Here is a 16,165-nt window from a genome sequence, read left to right on the forward strand (position 1 = left end):
TGGGGAATGGCTGAACAAGTTGTGGTATATGATTATGATGTGATACTATTGTGCTGTAAGAAATGATGAGCAGGATGGTTTCAGAAAAACCTGGAAAGACATGAACTGATGCTGAGTGAAGTGAGCAGAGCCAGGAGAACATTATACATGGAAACAGTAACCCTGTGTAATGATCAACTATGATTGGCTTAGCTTTTAGCAATACAATGATCCAAGATAATTCCAAAAGACTCATAGAAAATGCTATCCACATCCAGAGAAAGAATTGATGGAGTCTGAATGCAGATCAAAGCATACTGCTTTTGCTTTTTTGTTGTTGTTTTTTGGTCTTTTGTTCTGTTTCTTCTTGCCCAACGTGACTAATATGGAGATATGTTTTATATCATTGCACATGTATAACCTGTATCAGATTGCTTGCCATCTTGGGGAGGGGGGTGGGGAAGGAGGGAGAAAAATTTGGAACTCAAAATTTTTCAGAAAATGAATGTTGAAAATTGGCTTTACATGTAATTGGAAAAAATAAAATACTGTTAAAATAAGTTGTCACTCCTCCCCTTTTGCCCACCTCTTTCCCCAATACTGGATGATATCTTCTACATTGCTCCTTATATAGAAGCCATTTTAGTAACATGCTACAGCTACTGCTTACTTAGAACCATTCTACATCTGTATCACATCAGTGGGATAATATTGGTGTTCAAGAGGTGGCCATTCTGCTTGTGAGCCTTCTACAGGGAATTCTTCCATTTGGACTCCGTGCTGAACATCCTCCATGACAGTAGCAAATTAATGTATATTTCCCTGTGTTGTGACTCGTTTTATTTGATAACCAGAACTGTTGAACATGATTATCTTGTGGTTACATTTTTCAAGGAATCTTGTATGATCTTAACATATGCAAGGGAGATTCCTTTTTTTGGTTTTATACCTTTAAGGCTGCATTTGGTTCTGTTGTTGGATATTTTTTCAGTTACATCCCACTCTTCTTTATGCCATTTTGGGGTTTTCTTGGCAAAGATACTGGAGTGGTTTGCCATTTCCTTCTCTAGCTCATTTTACAGATGAAGAAACTGAGACAGACAGGGTGAAGTGACTTGCCCAGGGTCACACAGCTAGGAAGTGTCTGAGCCCGGATTTGAACTCAAGAAGAGGAGTCTTCCTGACTTCTGGCCCAGAGCTCTATCCACTATAGCGCCACCTAGCTGTTTCCATTTTGTTCTACCGATCAATCAGTAAATAGTTTTAAAATGCGTACTATGTGCAGTACTGTGCTAAGTACTGCGGATACAAAAGGAAGCAAAAGATAGCGACTGATCTCAAGGAGTTTTTAATAATCAATAAACAATTAAGTTCAAAGGTTTTTTATAATCAAACAGTAGACAGAATAGCATCTTGTTTTATATACATCTTTCTGTCAGCTGTGTGATTATGAAGATGTGGTCTTCTGGGAGAAGGAAGAAAGTGAATAAGCATTTATTAAGCACCTATACGCTAGGCACTATGCTAAGAGCTTTACAAATGCTATCTCATTTGTGTTCACAACAATCTTGGAAGGTGAATCCTGCTATTATCTTTATTATACTATTGAAGAAAGTGAGGTAGATACAGGTTAAGTGACATGCCTACGTCACACAGATTTTAGTGTCTGAGGCTGGATTTGAACTCAGGTCTTCCTGACTTCATTTTTAGGGCAGCTAGGTGATGTAGTGGATAGATCATTGGATTTAGAGTCAGGAAAATGCCTCTTCCTGAGTTCAAATCTGGCCTCATACACTTACTAGCTGTGTGATCCTGGGTAAGTCACTTATCATGTTTGCCTCAGTTTCCTCACCTGTAAAATGAGCTGGAGAAGGAAATGGCAAACCACTCCAGTATCTCTGCCAAGAGAAACCCAAATGGGGTCACAAAGTTGAACGACATCTTCTTGATTCCCAGCCCAGGGAGCTATCCATTTGCGCAAGTTTGCCTTCTCATGTTTTCATCAAGTATACTCAATGTATATGTGGCTCATTCTCATAAAGATTTAAGAGGGATAGGAACATAGCCATATGGTTTGGTTATTAGTGATTTCCTTTTGATCACTTTTGTTCAGTAGTGGTATTAATAGCATCTTTTGTGCATTTCTCCAATCATTTGTTATCTTCCTCACTATTTCCAGATATCTTGAGAATTGATCCCTTTATGTTTACTGCACTGAGGCATTATGATGTGATGATGGTCCCCAGTTTTAGAAATCTATGCTGGTAGAGTATAATCCTTGCAGGTTCTTCCGTGATGAAAAAGCTTTGAGTACCATCCTGGCAACAGGTTATGTCTGCTTTCCAAAGATCAGTCCAGCTAGTCCCAAAGAAGCTTATCCCCAGTTGGCTGACCAATTGGTGATCTATTCTTTTCTCCTGGTGACCCATTACACACACACACAAAAATACAAAATGATATTTAGTCCTGATTGACACCTTTCCATTCTTCTGTTGTGATGGTGGCTGTGTATCAGAGAGAGGAGGCAGAGAGTGCTAAGTATCACACAGTTTTTAGACCATTTATAAGCATTAACAATTATTGCTGCTTTGAAAATGAGAGTGAGTGAAGAAATAAGTCATATCAGTCTTGACATTGTCACTGTGAGATCTGAAGATGAATGGGAGTTGCAGCCAAAGGAAAGAATAACATGTAGGTTCTTCTTATAGAGGCAAATCACAGAGCTGAACAGCTGAGGTTTACTGCACATCCATTGCCTCATGAACCATTTGCTTTTCTACTCACTGACTGTGTGACTTTGTGTACTTCCTTTATTCTCTCTGGGCCTGTTTCCTCATCTATAAAATGAAGGAATTGGACCTGATGGCCTCTGAGGTCCCTTCCATCACTAAACCTGTGATCCTGTATTGCAATGCCCTGGATAAACATTTACAAAAAGATTGTTGTGAAAATAATTTTAACTTACCAATGTCCGTGGCAGAGGATGAGGAGATTGACAAATTCTATGAAGAACCTGATAAAACCCTTCAAATTAACATACATTGTGAGGTATAATGAATTTAATGCAAAGTTGAGCATAGGCAAGAATGGGGATAACTATGTTGGAAAATATGATGCCCAACTGAAAGCAGAGAATCCCTTAGGTAAAGTCCCAAGTATCTGTAACACTGATTCTACAGACTCCACTATCTGAAGGCCAGGTAGGTTACATTTTGTCTTTCTCCCAGAGTTCTCCAATACTTTTAAGAGGGTTGAGGATATTTAGTATCTGCCATTGGCTCAAATCCCCACTGATTGTGTTCTCCAAATTTTAAGACTCTAAGCACCTCAGCTCTAATTAACCACTTAACAGTTGGACTAATTTTTATAAAGGATTCAAAGGTTACATTCTGCATCTATCAAGGTTACTTTGTGTATCCATCAAGGTCACTCTGCATCTATCAAGGTTACTTTGGGTATCCGTCAAGGTCACTCTGCATCTATCAAGGTTACTTTGGGTAAACGTCAAGGTCACTCTGCATCTATCAAGGTTACTTTGAGTATCCCTCAAGGTCACTCTGCATCTACCAAGGTTACTTTGGGTATCCCTCAAGGTCACTCTGCATCTATCAAGGTTACTTTGGGTATCCCTCAAGGTCACTCTGCATCTATCAGGGTTACTTTGGGTATCCCTCAAGGTCACTCTGCATCTATCAGGGTTACTTTGGGTATCCCTCAAGGTCACTCTGCATCTATCAGGGTTACTTTGGGTATCTATCAATCAAGGTTACTCTGTATCTATCAGGGTTACTTTGGGTATCTATCAATCAAGGTTACTCTGTATCTATCAGGGTTACTTTGTGTATCCATCAAGGTTACTCTGTATCAAGGTTACTTTGGGTATCTATCAATCAAGGTTACTCTATATCTATCAAGGTTACTTTGGGTATCTATCAATCAAGGTTACTCTGTATCTATCAAGGTTACTTTGGGTATCCATCAAGGTTACTCTGTATCCATCAAGGTTACTCTGTATCTATCAAGGTTGCATGTGTTACTTTGTGTTACTACAAGGTTAGATGTACATATATCTACATCTTGTGTATACCTACATATATACATGAATCTACATGTACATGTATCTACTTTATAGGTATCTTGTATATATCTATAGATGTGCATGTATCAACATTGTAGGTAACTTGTTTATACCTACATACATACGTTTATGTACATGTACATGTGTCTGCTTTGTAGGTATCTTGTATATGCCTTACACACACACACACACACACACACACACACACACACACACACACACACACACACATTGTCTCTCCCACTAGAATGTAAACCTCTGGAGGATAGGGTAGTTTTTACTTTTTTTTTTTTTTGTATCTGCAATACTTAGCACAGTGCCTTGCATATAATAAGCACTTAATAAATGCTTACTTGATAGAATGGACCTGACTCATACATTGGAAGATCCATGGTCTCATGGTCCTGGGTCCTCTCTCCACTAATGAAGAAGTAACCATTCCCTGATTTCTTGGTTTGTAAGGTTCTAGACCGCTTTCCTCCATAAATCCTTCAGAAGGACTCTCCAATGGACCACAGGCCTTCTTTTGTTCTTTTAATGACTCAGGGTACCAGAGTACCACTTGGGTTGCACAATTGTTGTTACTGATTCAATTCTTCTTTCTGTTACCAATATTCTCAGTAATATCTTTTATGCTGCTCCTAAAATATAGCTACTTACAAACTTATGTAGATACTTGCTCTGTATTAGTTAGTATAAGACAATATTCACTACAAGGAGGAAACATAGGATAAGTGAAAATAGTCCTACAAAATTACAAGTTGGGTTACTTGTGTCTGATTTTAAATGCATAGCAAAATGAAGGGGGAAAATTATTTGCTTATAGCTTAATCAAAGGAAGCTTGCTTAAATGAATGAACCCAAGCTACTTAAAGTAAAAAACCAGTTTATAGAGAAAACATCTTTGTTTCCTTATCATTGTTGTATAATTTACCACCAGTGGCCCTCGGCTTGCTTTGGCAGGCATTGTTGTACCTGGCTTATTTTTTTGTGACAAAACCACCTCTCCAAAGAGTTTTGCCAACAGCTTTAAGAGAGCTCTTCAGTTGACTTCAAAGATTAGCCTTACTTTTGGCAAAAGGCTAATCTGAACTGGGCTTGGCTCAATAAGAAGCAAGACAGCTGTGTTTATAAAAAAGATCAAAGTTTTATGTGTACCACCGTTTGGAGCAAAGATACCAGCAGGATTTACTGTCTTTTACTACAAAGCAAAGAAAGAACTGTGCAGCTCAACAACAGTAAATGAAATTGTGAGGAATGTTGAAATTACACAAAAATGGAACATAGAGTCTACTGGGAAGTTTAATACCAGCAATTGAGATTGTTTGTACAGGCCAAGGAAACTGGCAGATACCTCTATTACTTACAATTGTTTGTATGGATTTTATAAGCTTCTCTAAGTGTTACAATTCCCCAGTTAGACTATTCTGTTAATAATCAGTGGAGAAGTCAAACAGCCATACAGCTATGGGGTAAGTTAAACAGAAATCTGCTGACCCAAGGAAATTTCCAGACATGTTGTCACCTGATCCTCCACGAGGGCAACACTTGTTTTTACTGAGGTGGTCCAAAGAACGACTGAAAGGGTCACAAAGTAGATCGAATTCTTTTGATTTCCCATGAAACCCAAGCCCATACATGCAGAGGAAACTATGGTTATATGGTGTCTGTGTCATAGATTATATCCACCAACAGGCTCTCCACATCTGCTTTTATGAAATGATAGTCTCCAAGTTGACACTCTAATCATTTTGTTGTATTACTACATTGCATGTTAGGAAAGTATCCTTTGCAAATTAAAATTATGTGGATTTAAACAAAACAACCAGCAAACCACTCCCCTTCCCCCTCCCCTAATAATTTTAAGGTTCATATCTTTTTAAGTTCATAATTAGAAACAAATGTTGGCTGTTTTGAAATTCTTTTGATATGGCTGCTTTTTTAAAAAAGCATTTTTAAATCATCAAGGTGTTAGATCAAAGAAACAGTTCTCTCGTCCTTATTACTGAGGATACTGGCAGCTAGTTCAAGTTACATAGAAAAAGACTTGCTTCTCTGAGGACTTGACCATGCCATCATAAAGGATATAAGGAAAAGGCCATGATAATAGGGTTTTTTTCCCCTGCTTTTTAACTTTTGAATCTAAAGTCATATTTGGGCTCAAAATTGGGACTACTGGTATGATATTAAGTTGGGTTAAACAGAGTTTAACTTTGGGGGCTACAGAAAAACATGAGAAATACCCCAGAGCAGCTGCTCTTCTCCCTTCAGAACTATTAACATTAAAAATCTTGGGCATGAGAATATCTCATAACTTCCCAATCAGTATTTCTGGGACAAAGTCAGATTTTGGACAATTACAAAAATCCAGACACAAATGTGCAAACCAGATTCCAATTTCTCCTCTTGACATAAGATTTAAAACAGCCCAGGAACATTTCTAGGTCAGTGTCAACATGTAGTCACAAATTACCAGAGTAAGAAACAAATTGGAGTGCATGGGTGTGCGAGTTTGTGTTTTGGCAAGGGAGCAACATTGAAATACTCACAGTGTACAAGCCAAATCATAAAAATAAAATGGGATTTATGATCCCATCCTTTTTGAAAGAGTAGGACTTAGCCCTGACATCTTGCAGATTTGTGATATCCTGACTTTTGTTTCAACAGTCCTAAATCACACTGCATTTTAGACTATCAGCACAACTATTGCCGGGTTTCTGAATGAAAGAATAATGTAGAAAATGCACAAAGTAGCTTTGATTGCAACAGAAAGCCAATCTACCTTAGTTATATTGAAAAATAAGGAAAATTTTATTCAACTCAACAAGAATATGTTAACTTCTATGTAAAAAAAAGGCTGTGTTGGGTAATTCTTCAGTCATTTCAGTTGTGTCTGACTCTGAGACCCTATTTGGGGTTTTCTTGGCAAAGATCCTGAAGTGATTTGTCATTTCCTTCTCCAACTCATTTTACAGATGACAAAACTGAGGCAAACAGGGTTAAGTGACTTGCCCATGGTCACACAGCTAGTAAGTGTCTGAGGCCAGATTTGAACTCAGTCTTCTTGACTCCAGGCCTGGCACTCTATCCACTATGCCACCTAGCTGCTCCCTGGAGACAGAAAGCCAAAGGCAAAACAGTTCCTGCACTCAGGGACCTTCTACTCTACTGATTGTGACTGGGTTACAAAAGTCGGATTCCATATTGTGTGTTGGCAATTGAAAAGCTATTAACAACAATTAATTTTCCCTTTCCAGTCTCTCCTGGTCCCATGGCTACACCTGACCAGATTTCAAAAGATAGACCATACCCAAAGGAGAGCAAAATTGCTGTCTCTTTTATGGAGCCCATATTAATTTGAACACTGAAGGGGGAAGTGGGGAAGGAGAGGTAGAATCCCACTGAGGACACATTAAGGATTGAAGATTTAGGGGTGGAAGAGATTGCTGAGATCTTCTGGTCCTGGACTTTGGGATTCATGGATAGGTGTTTTAGGGGGTCTATGAACTTAGGTGGGAGAAATTTCATCTTTATTCCAATATAATTGGTTTCCTTTGTAATTCTTTGCATTTTATTTTATGTATTTGAAAACATTCTGAAAGTGGGTCCATAGGCTTAACCAGACCAACAACAGGGGTCCATGATATAACAAAAATGTTACAAATCCCTGCTCATTTTAGAGTAAATTGAGGCAAAGAAGTGAATTACTTTCCTAAGGACACACCAGTAATCAGTGGGTACAAAGTAGAATTTGAACCCAGATCCTGGGATTCCAGATCTTTCTGCTGCTGCTTTCTTGCCCCTGTGTTTCAACACTCTGGCTAGCAGCTGTTGTGGGGGTGAAAGCCCAACAACGAGAACGTTACCAGCATGCTGCAAAAGCACAGGTTCTTTTGATCTACTTAACTAAGGAAAGCAAGGTTAAGGGTTTGGCAAGCTCACTTTAATTCAGCACACAAATATCATTCACTTAGTACAGGGGGAAAAAGCCAGCATTCTGAACTTCATAACAAAATACAAACAAAGTACAAACATCAACAGACAGACCTTGTCTGATTCAAATCCCAATATATAGTTACCAGAGTTTAACAAAGACCCAACATCCGGGTTTACAAGCTGGAGGGCTTCTTAGCTACAGCTGCCTGGGAGTCTCTAAACGCCACCACGAGTGAGAGCCCTAAACAAGTTACAAACATCAACAGAGAGACCAAATACAGATTCATAGTTACCAACATCTAGGTTCAGACCGGGAGCTCATAACGTGGGCTGGCCCAGAGTCACACGTGCCACCACTGCTGTGGGAAAGAGCTCCAAAGAAGAGAAAGCCAACCCCTGGTTTTATATCTTTTTCAGCATCAGGGGTGAGTCACACATGCGACTCACCCATGTGATCCAAAATCGTCACAAAGAGGTGACTTAAACCCATGTGGTCTAAGAGCCTCTGATGTCCCAAACCTATCACTCAAACTCATGTGTAAAACTAGGCCCTCCCCTGAGTTAGCCCCATCTTGGGCCCCACCTTAGTTACCAATCCACACCCACATAGGTTTTACAACTAATAGGGGTTTGACCCTGGGGCTTAGCACCTAGTAAGGCTCAATGAAATACACTGAATTACTCAAAGGAGACAAAAACCAACTAAGTGCTAAGAGCCCATTTTGCTTACCAACACATGCTGGCTCATGGTAAGAGACAAGGGCATCATTGCCCTACTAGAGATCTAACATTTCTTGGGACTTAAATTTTCTAACTTGTAGAAATGCCGATGTCTCACAAAAAGATCTCTTTCACAGATGACCCTTTCTTTCACAAAACTCCAGCACCCTAGCATGGCAATCTTCAGTAATAATTATGAATAACCTGGATTTGCTTTTCTCATGATAGCTCCCCTCCAAAACACACAAACTGAATGGGATTATTTAACTAGAGATTATGTTCTTGAACATTTCCTCATGTAGAGCTATCATCTCTCATCCTTGAACACTCATGCTGAATACAATTCCCAAGTCTCCACCCTAAGCACAATTTTTTAATTCTCTAAATCAAGTCCTCTAAGGGCAAATCTTTTAAAATTTTGCAGTAATTAGTGCCAAAGACACAGCATCCTTTGAATGCCACCAAACTCCCATATCCTGAGATGGCAAACCACCCTGGAGAGCCACGGATTTGAAGTCAGAAGATAGGGAGTTAAGGCTTGGTTTTGCCTCTTGTAATCTCTGGGACCTTGAGCAAAAGAGGCTGTGGTGTGCTGGTGACTTTCACAGCACAACATAGCTGAGAAATTTTACAGGTGATTAATTCAACAAATACTTATTGAGCACCTATTATGTGACAAACAATGGAGATACTTACTCTGGAGGATACAGAAAATAAATGATGTCGCCTGCACTCATGACACTTATTGTCTAGGGACAGACAGTTGGGGAGGGGGATAAAGACAGATACTCCCTTGTTACTGTAACAGGAACTATGTGAGAATGCCACAGGAGCCCTTACCCTGTGATGCTGGTTCAGAGTTCAAAGAAGGCAGTGATTTCTGGCTGGGATTGGGGCAGACATATTTGGCATGCCCTTCCTTCTCACCTTCACCTGGTAGAGTCTTTGGTTTCCTTCAAAGACCATCATCCCCTTAGCTGTCTTTGGCATCTCTCCTCAAATTATCTTGTATTTATCTAGGTTTATGTGCTGTATATTCCAGTAGGATGTAAACTCTGTGAGAGTAACGCCTTTGCTTTGTATCTTTGGCACATAATAAGGAGCTAACTAAAACATAGCGGTTATTGCATTGTCTTTTTTTGTTGTTGAGAGGTCTTTTGAGCTTTTGAGGGGTGAGGGTGTGTTTAATTTACATTTATTAAGCAACACTTTTTTGCAGTTTTTTGTGCCAAAGGAAATACAAAGTTTGAATATTATATATTACTATGATATAAAGATGCACATGTGTACATCTGTATATATATATACATATATATATATATATATATATATATATATATAACTTAGTATACATTTGTTTGCATGTTGTTTGTCTCATTAGATTGCAAACTCCTTGAAGGCAGAGATTGTCTTTTGTCTTTCTTTGTATCCCTAGCACTCAGCACAGTGCCTGACACATAGTAGATGCTTAATAAATGTTTATTGATGGATTGATATGGGGCTTGTTCTTATGGACTTTGGTAGATATAACACATCTTAGTAGAGAGAATTATTAAAAGTGATATTATATATTTTTTTTCTCTGTGTCTTCTTCAGTTCAAATGGGATTCATGATGACCTCTATGTTGGCGACTCAGATCCAGTCTCTCTCCTGAGCTCTAGTCTCCCATCATCAATTGCCTCTTGGAAGTTTCCAAGTGGACATCCCATAGGGATCTCAAATTCAACATGTCCAAAGCAGAGCTCATGATCCCTCTTCCCAACTATTTCTGTCGAGGGCATCACCATCCTTCCAGTTACTTAGGTTTGAAACTGCAGTGCCATCCTTGACACCTCTTGCTCTCTCATTCCATATCAATCCAATCACTTGCTAAATACCATGGATTTCACCTTCACGACATCTTTTCCATCTGTCCCCTTCCCCTCCATTCCCACAGCCACCACCCGAGTTCAGGCCCTCCTTACCTCTCACTGAGATTAACCCAACAGTCTCCTAATTGGCCTCCCTGCCACAAGGGAGGCCTCTTCCCATCGTAATCTATCCTCCATACAGCTGCTGAAGTGACTTTTTTGAAAGCACAGGCTTGACTGTGTCGCCTTCCTTCTCATAAAATTCCAGTGGCCTCTAACATCACTAGGATCCAATATAAACTCCTTTCTTTGACATTTAAAGACTGTCACAACAATTAACTTTCCAGTTTTCTTTATTACACATCACCTCCTTTCACACGCACACTCTTCTTCATATGCAGCACTTTGTTTTCCATCTTTGTGCCTCTTTCTATGCCTGAAAGGCATTCCCTTTTCCTTACGTTTTCCTCTTAGGGGCTCCAATTTCCTTCAAGAGTCAGCTTAATGACAACTCTCTCTACATGAAGCCTCTCCTGATCCACCCTGGTGATAATGTTGTGCCCACACTGCTTCCCTTGTGCCCAGCACATAGTAGGTTCTTACTAACTGCTTACTGATGGAATGTATTACTTTGTATCAATCAGACATCCTAAATAAAACACTTTGTGAAGTCCAAGAGGGAAGAATGGGGAAGGCATCATGTTGATGCTGAAATAGGAGTTGGGTTTTGAAAACATCTAAAGAATGGGAATGTCATTACAGGCATAGGAACAGTGTGAGCAAAGGCATGGGGTGCGAAGGGTTGGGCCTGTATGGGAGACAAGTGTAGTCCTCTTTGGGTCGGTAAGGCATACTGTATGTTGTGGGGAGCAGCATGAGGCAGGGATGGCGATGGAAGACAGTGTTAGGTTACAGAGGAAGAGGAAGGTCAGGCAAAGTCGATGGCCATAGGAGCCACTCAAGATTTCTAAGGAGTAATGTGGCCACATCTGTCCTAGGGACATCAATCCGGCAACCAGGAATATGAGATATTATGTACATCACAGCATCCCCTCAAGCCAATTTACCCTCAGAGGAAACCAAAAGCTGGAGTTGGAAAAGTATGGCTGCGTCCAAATGGTGGTGAAAGCAATTCAGTCGGCCACACTGACAGTTCGGCGATAAGTGATGCAGCTGGGATATTAGTACCTTAAGAAATTTCTTGAACCTTAAAGCCAATCACTCACTTATTGGCTATGTGGTATTAGATTAAAAGGAAGCATATTAGCATCATGAAATGAAAAACCAACCCAGAATTTGCCAAAAATCAGAGGGACACAGGCAATCAGGCAGATTTTACTTTTCTGTATAAAGAATTTTTATTCTCTTTCTTATTTACTGTCATCTAGCTTCCCTATACATTTTTCCTACTGAGAGTGGGAGAATTTTAGGAAAAAAGGGAGGCTAGTTAAAAGCATGTTGCTGGGATTCAGATTTTGAATGGTACTCATTACTAAATGTTATTGTGTGAATCATCTATTAAATTGTCTGATGGTCCTACTTTGTTGAGCAAGTAATCAGATGAATTTGAACAACAAAATGAATTTCCTATGGTAAATGAAACATAACAACTCATAGTCACTGATGAGTTCAAAACGCTCTATAGATTTAATCTTATTAAACCCAACATTCCAATAAAGCCAAACTGCCAAAGCAAATGTATATACACATGTATATACATACTCTGGCAGTGGTGGAGAAATAATGGAAGAGAGCCAAATTTTCTGACATTTTTCTTCCTGTAAAAAATGTTTGTGTTGTGGACAACTGGGAGCAATACATACATCCCAATACAGCAGATGCCCTTTGTACACTACTGTAATAAATCAAAAGCACTGGCCTTTCATTTACCTTGTTTGGATTAAGGTCAATTACATGCTCTCAAAAATATATGAAAAATGAAAATTTAGAACAGATTAAGAAAAAATCATTTAATAATAAGATTAAACACTTAGACATTAGTATTAAAAACATCTGACTGTTTAAGGTATATTTGAAATATAAAAAATAAGGATTCTGACCAAAATATTTATTAAAAATATAGTTTGAGAACTTAGCGTACAAAGAAGATATTGTTTTACATCTCAGTCACCCAAAATAATAACTTGTGGTCACCTCCCATCACACAAAGAGGGAGAGTCCGGTGCCAGGACAGACCAGATCCCACAGCTGAAGAACCAATGAGGATGGGCTACAAAAAACAAAAAGCAGAAGATGGGAGAGAAGATTTAGAATGTAACAATAAATTCAAAAGGCACAAAAATCTAAACAAAGTATCCTCCAAACAGCTCTCTGTCCTCATTTATAGCATATACCAGAGATGGGGAGCCTGTGGCCTTGTGGCCACATGTGGCCCTCTAGGTCCTCAAGTGTGGCCCTTTGACTGAATCCAAATTTCAGAACAACCTGCGACCAGGTTCCCCACCCCTGGCATTTGCTTTATAGATTAAATTTCCTCTTGTCTGTTGTCTATACAAATGACCACCCTGACAGATTCAGGGGAACATGCCTGCTGACTGATGTCTCCAGGATGAAATCATGTTCTTGGCCAGTCCCTTCTGCCCCACACAGCATGTGCTACTGGGATGGCAGGGCAGCAAGGGTACTGTCTGAGACCAAGGGAGTAGGAAGATGACCAGTCAATCCCTTAAGGAATCAAGTTCGTGACCTTGTTGTCATTAATACTTCAGAAAATTTCACGAGAAAATGACACAATTTAAATAAAGGAGGAAAATAGAAAATCAACAGGAGGGAAATGTTAGCACTTTCTAAATTTGAAAAGACTATTTTATTAACTTGCTATTAATGAACACAAACATTAGGAAAAATACATCTTCATATGTAACATAAGTGGCTAAAATGACAGCCAATTTAGGGATTATACATTTAGAGAGAGGAAAGCAAGTAGAAGGGACAGAGAGATGATGACAGAAACAGCTCTAAACCCTAAGACAGTACTACCTGAGGGTGCCCCAAATGATGAATCAGAAGTTGAGTCGTCATTTTGCCCGGGTAGCCAGTAGTTGCAAATAGGTTCTCGTTAACTGTCGACCACCTGAGAAAAGAATCACCATCAGTCACTTTGGCCTCTCCATACACCTGAGCCTACTCCTCCACCCAATCCTGACCCCAATCTCTGTCCTAAACTCCAGTTCCATGTTACCTAAGAGAATGTCTTCATCTAGTCCTAGTGACACCTAAAATTCCAACTGGTCTGGAATTACTCATCTTTTTAGAGGATCAATCCTACTTTGGCTCCTCATTTGGGAAAGTTACTATTTATTCAGGCGTGGGGTCAACCCACAGATGTACTAACCGGCTAACTTCTGCCACTGCTACTCTCACTGTGTCTTCCCTATTTTTTCCTTTTCATTGCCAGTGACGCCGCTGGGATGCTGCTGCTTGATATTCTCCTGTCTTCTGCCTGGGCTACTGCAGCGGTCTCCTGACTGCTGCATCAGATGTCTGCATCTGGTCTCTTTCCTTTCTAAACTCATCTGTCTACTGCTGTCACATCAACTTTTATTCTCAGGGATCTTAGAAACCATCTAGTCCAACCCCTTGTTTTACAAATGTGGAAATTGAGGTCTGAAGATGAGGAGCCTTTTCAGAGGTCACAGAACAGAGATGACCACTTGGAAGGTCTTCTCATTCCAAATTCAGTGCTCTATTACAGGGCTGTCCAAAATGTGGCGGCCCGCATGTGGCTGCAGTGTGATTTATGCGGCCCGCCTACAAGCATAGAAATATACATAAATGCTTTAATAAACGAAGCTGAGCTACTGCAGAGCTCTCACTAAAATGGCAAATCAAAATATATTGTCTACTGTTTCAATAAAAACCTAAGGTTGGCAGCCCTGCTCTATTGTGATACCAGGCTGACTCCTCATTGGCAGTATCATAGCATTTTGTGCTTCTACTTTTTCATTCTGTGTTACACCTTGGATTTTCACCTACTAGATTAAAAATTCTATGAGGAGAGATTCTCATTTGTATCTCCCATAGCATAGATGTCAAACTTGGGGCCTGGGCAGCTTGTGGCCTGCAATACTCCCCAGTGAGGCAAGGAAATGTTTTAAAAAATAAATAAAAAATACAGTAAAATACAGATAATGTCAATTTGTGGTTTTCTAAGTTTCTCTTTGAGTTTGACACCACTGCTTATTTTTTTTGGGGGGGGTGGTGCATGGGTGGGTAGTTCCAAACTGCTTTCCAGAATCACCAGATCAGTTCATGGCTCCACTAACAGGACATTAACCTGCCCATCTCTCCAACAATTTTCACTCTATTGTTTTTCATCTTTGATGAACTGGTGAGTGTGAAGTGGCACTACAGAGTTGTTTTAATTTTATAATGCGTTGGAACATTTTTATATTTTTTTTTTGCTTTTTTTTATATGGCTTTTTTACTCTTTTTGAAAACTGCTAGTTTGTATGCTTTGACTATCTGTTGGGGAATGGACCTTGTTCTTATATATTTGAATCAGTTATCTATATCATAGATATTAGATGTTTATCAGAAGTTTGCTGCAATATTTCCCCTCTGAATTAACTCTTTCCCTGCTAATTTCAGCTACAATGACTTTGTGAAATAATTTTCAATTTCACGTAATCAAAACCATTCATCTTATTTCTTGTTATGTTTTGTATCCCTTGTTTGGTCAAGAACTCTTCCTACGGACAGCGGTGCTTGTGATGCGACCTTTTACTTTTAGATCACATACCCATTTGGAGCTTAGTATGGTATATGGTGTGAGATGCTGATTTAACCCACATTTTGCTAGACTGCTTTCCAACAGTTTTGTCAAATTCCATACATTTCTTCATTGCATGCCCTTGAAACCTCCCAGGCTTTTCCTAAGGGGCCTGAGGTCAGGACAGGGTAAAACTGTAGATTTACTGAGCAGAGACAATGGCCCTCTGGACTAGGGAGGTGGCAGTGCTTGTCTAATCTAAAAGATGTAAAAGGACAAGATGACAGATGGAACTCGGCAGAAGGAATCAACTAACTCCAAGGTTTGGAACTGAGGAGACCAGAAGGACTGTGGGGGAGGGAGTTGGAGGCTACTTACTACAGGAATCCTCTTCTTCAAATACAGATTACAAAGGCCTTTTCTCATATAGAAAACAAATGGAATCAAAAGGCTTGTAATTTAATTGGAAGCCTGCCAAAACCACTGCTAAAGGAACTAGTATGTTTAATGCACAAATTTTATAGTAATCAGTGTGGATCCCAGTCTTGGAAGGGTGCTGTGAGGAGGGAAAAGAAAGCTCTTTACGATGGAAAAACTATTCCTTGAGGCAAACCCTATAATTGTGTACATTACTGATAGCTGCTGAACATGCATAAAAGGAACTAATGAAATTTAGGTTAGAAAACTAGGTTTGGGCCAATTGGAGAGATGCAAGTGTTGGGCAAAGAAGCCTGGATTTTACTGAGTAATGGGAGCAGGAGCAGGGAAAGAAGTGAATTTAAAGAAAGTCTGGCAAGAGACCTATCAAAGCAAAATAATCCTGGGGGCATTTAAGGATGAACAGAGGAAGATGACGGCAAAGAGACAAA

At 39.6% G+C, this 16,165-nt stretch overlaps 1 protein-coding gene across 2 annotated transcripts in view; it reads right to left on the reverse strand.

The window, feature by feature from the left end:
* Nucleotides 1-12,561: 12,561 nt before the first annotated feature.
* The window catches only part of NUP37 (nucleoporin 37), a 47,461-nt gene continuing 43,857 nt past the window's right edge, over nt 12,562-16,165 (reverse strand). For both annotated transcript variants that reach the window (XM_036758541.1, XM_036758542.1), the window contains 2 exons: nt 13,565-13,658; nt 12,562-12,794 (listed from right to left, as the gene is read on the reverse strand). In XM_036758541.1, coding sequence (XP_036614436.1) covers nt 12,681-12,794; nt 13,565-13,658 — 208 coding nt within the window. In that variant the 3' untranslated portion in view covers nt 12,562-12,680. The remainder of the gene's footprint in view (nt 12,795-13,564; nt 13,659-16,165) is intronic.

Source organism: Trichosurus vulpecula, chromosome 5 (assembly GCF_011100635.1).
Source record: "Trichosurus vulpecula isolate mTriVul1 chromosome 5, mTriVul1.pri, whole genome shotgun sequence".
In the NCBI taxonomy this organism is placed as follows: Eukaryota; Metazoa; Chordata; class Mammalia; order Diprotodontia; family Phalangeridae; genus Trichosurus; species Trichosurus vulpecula.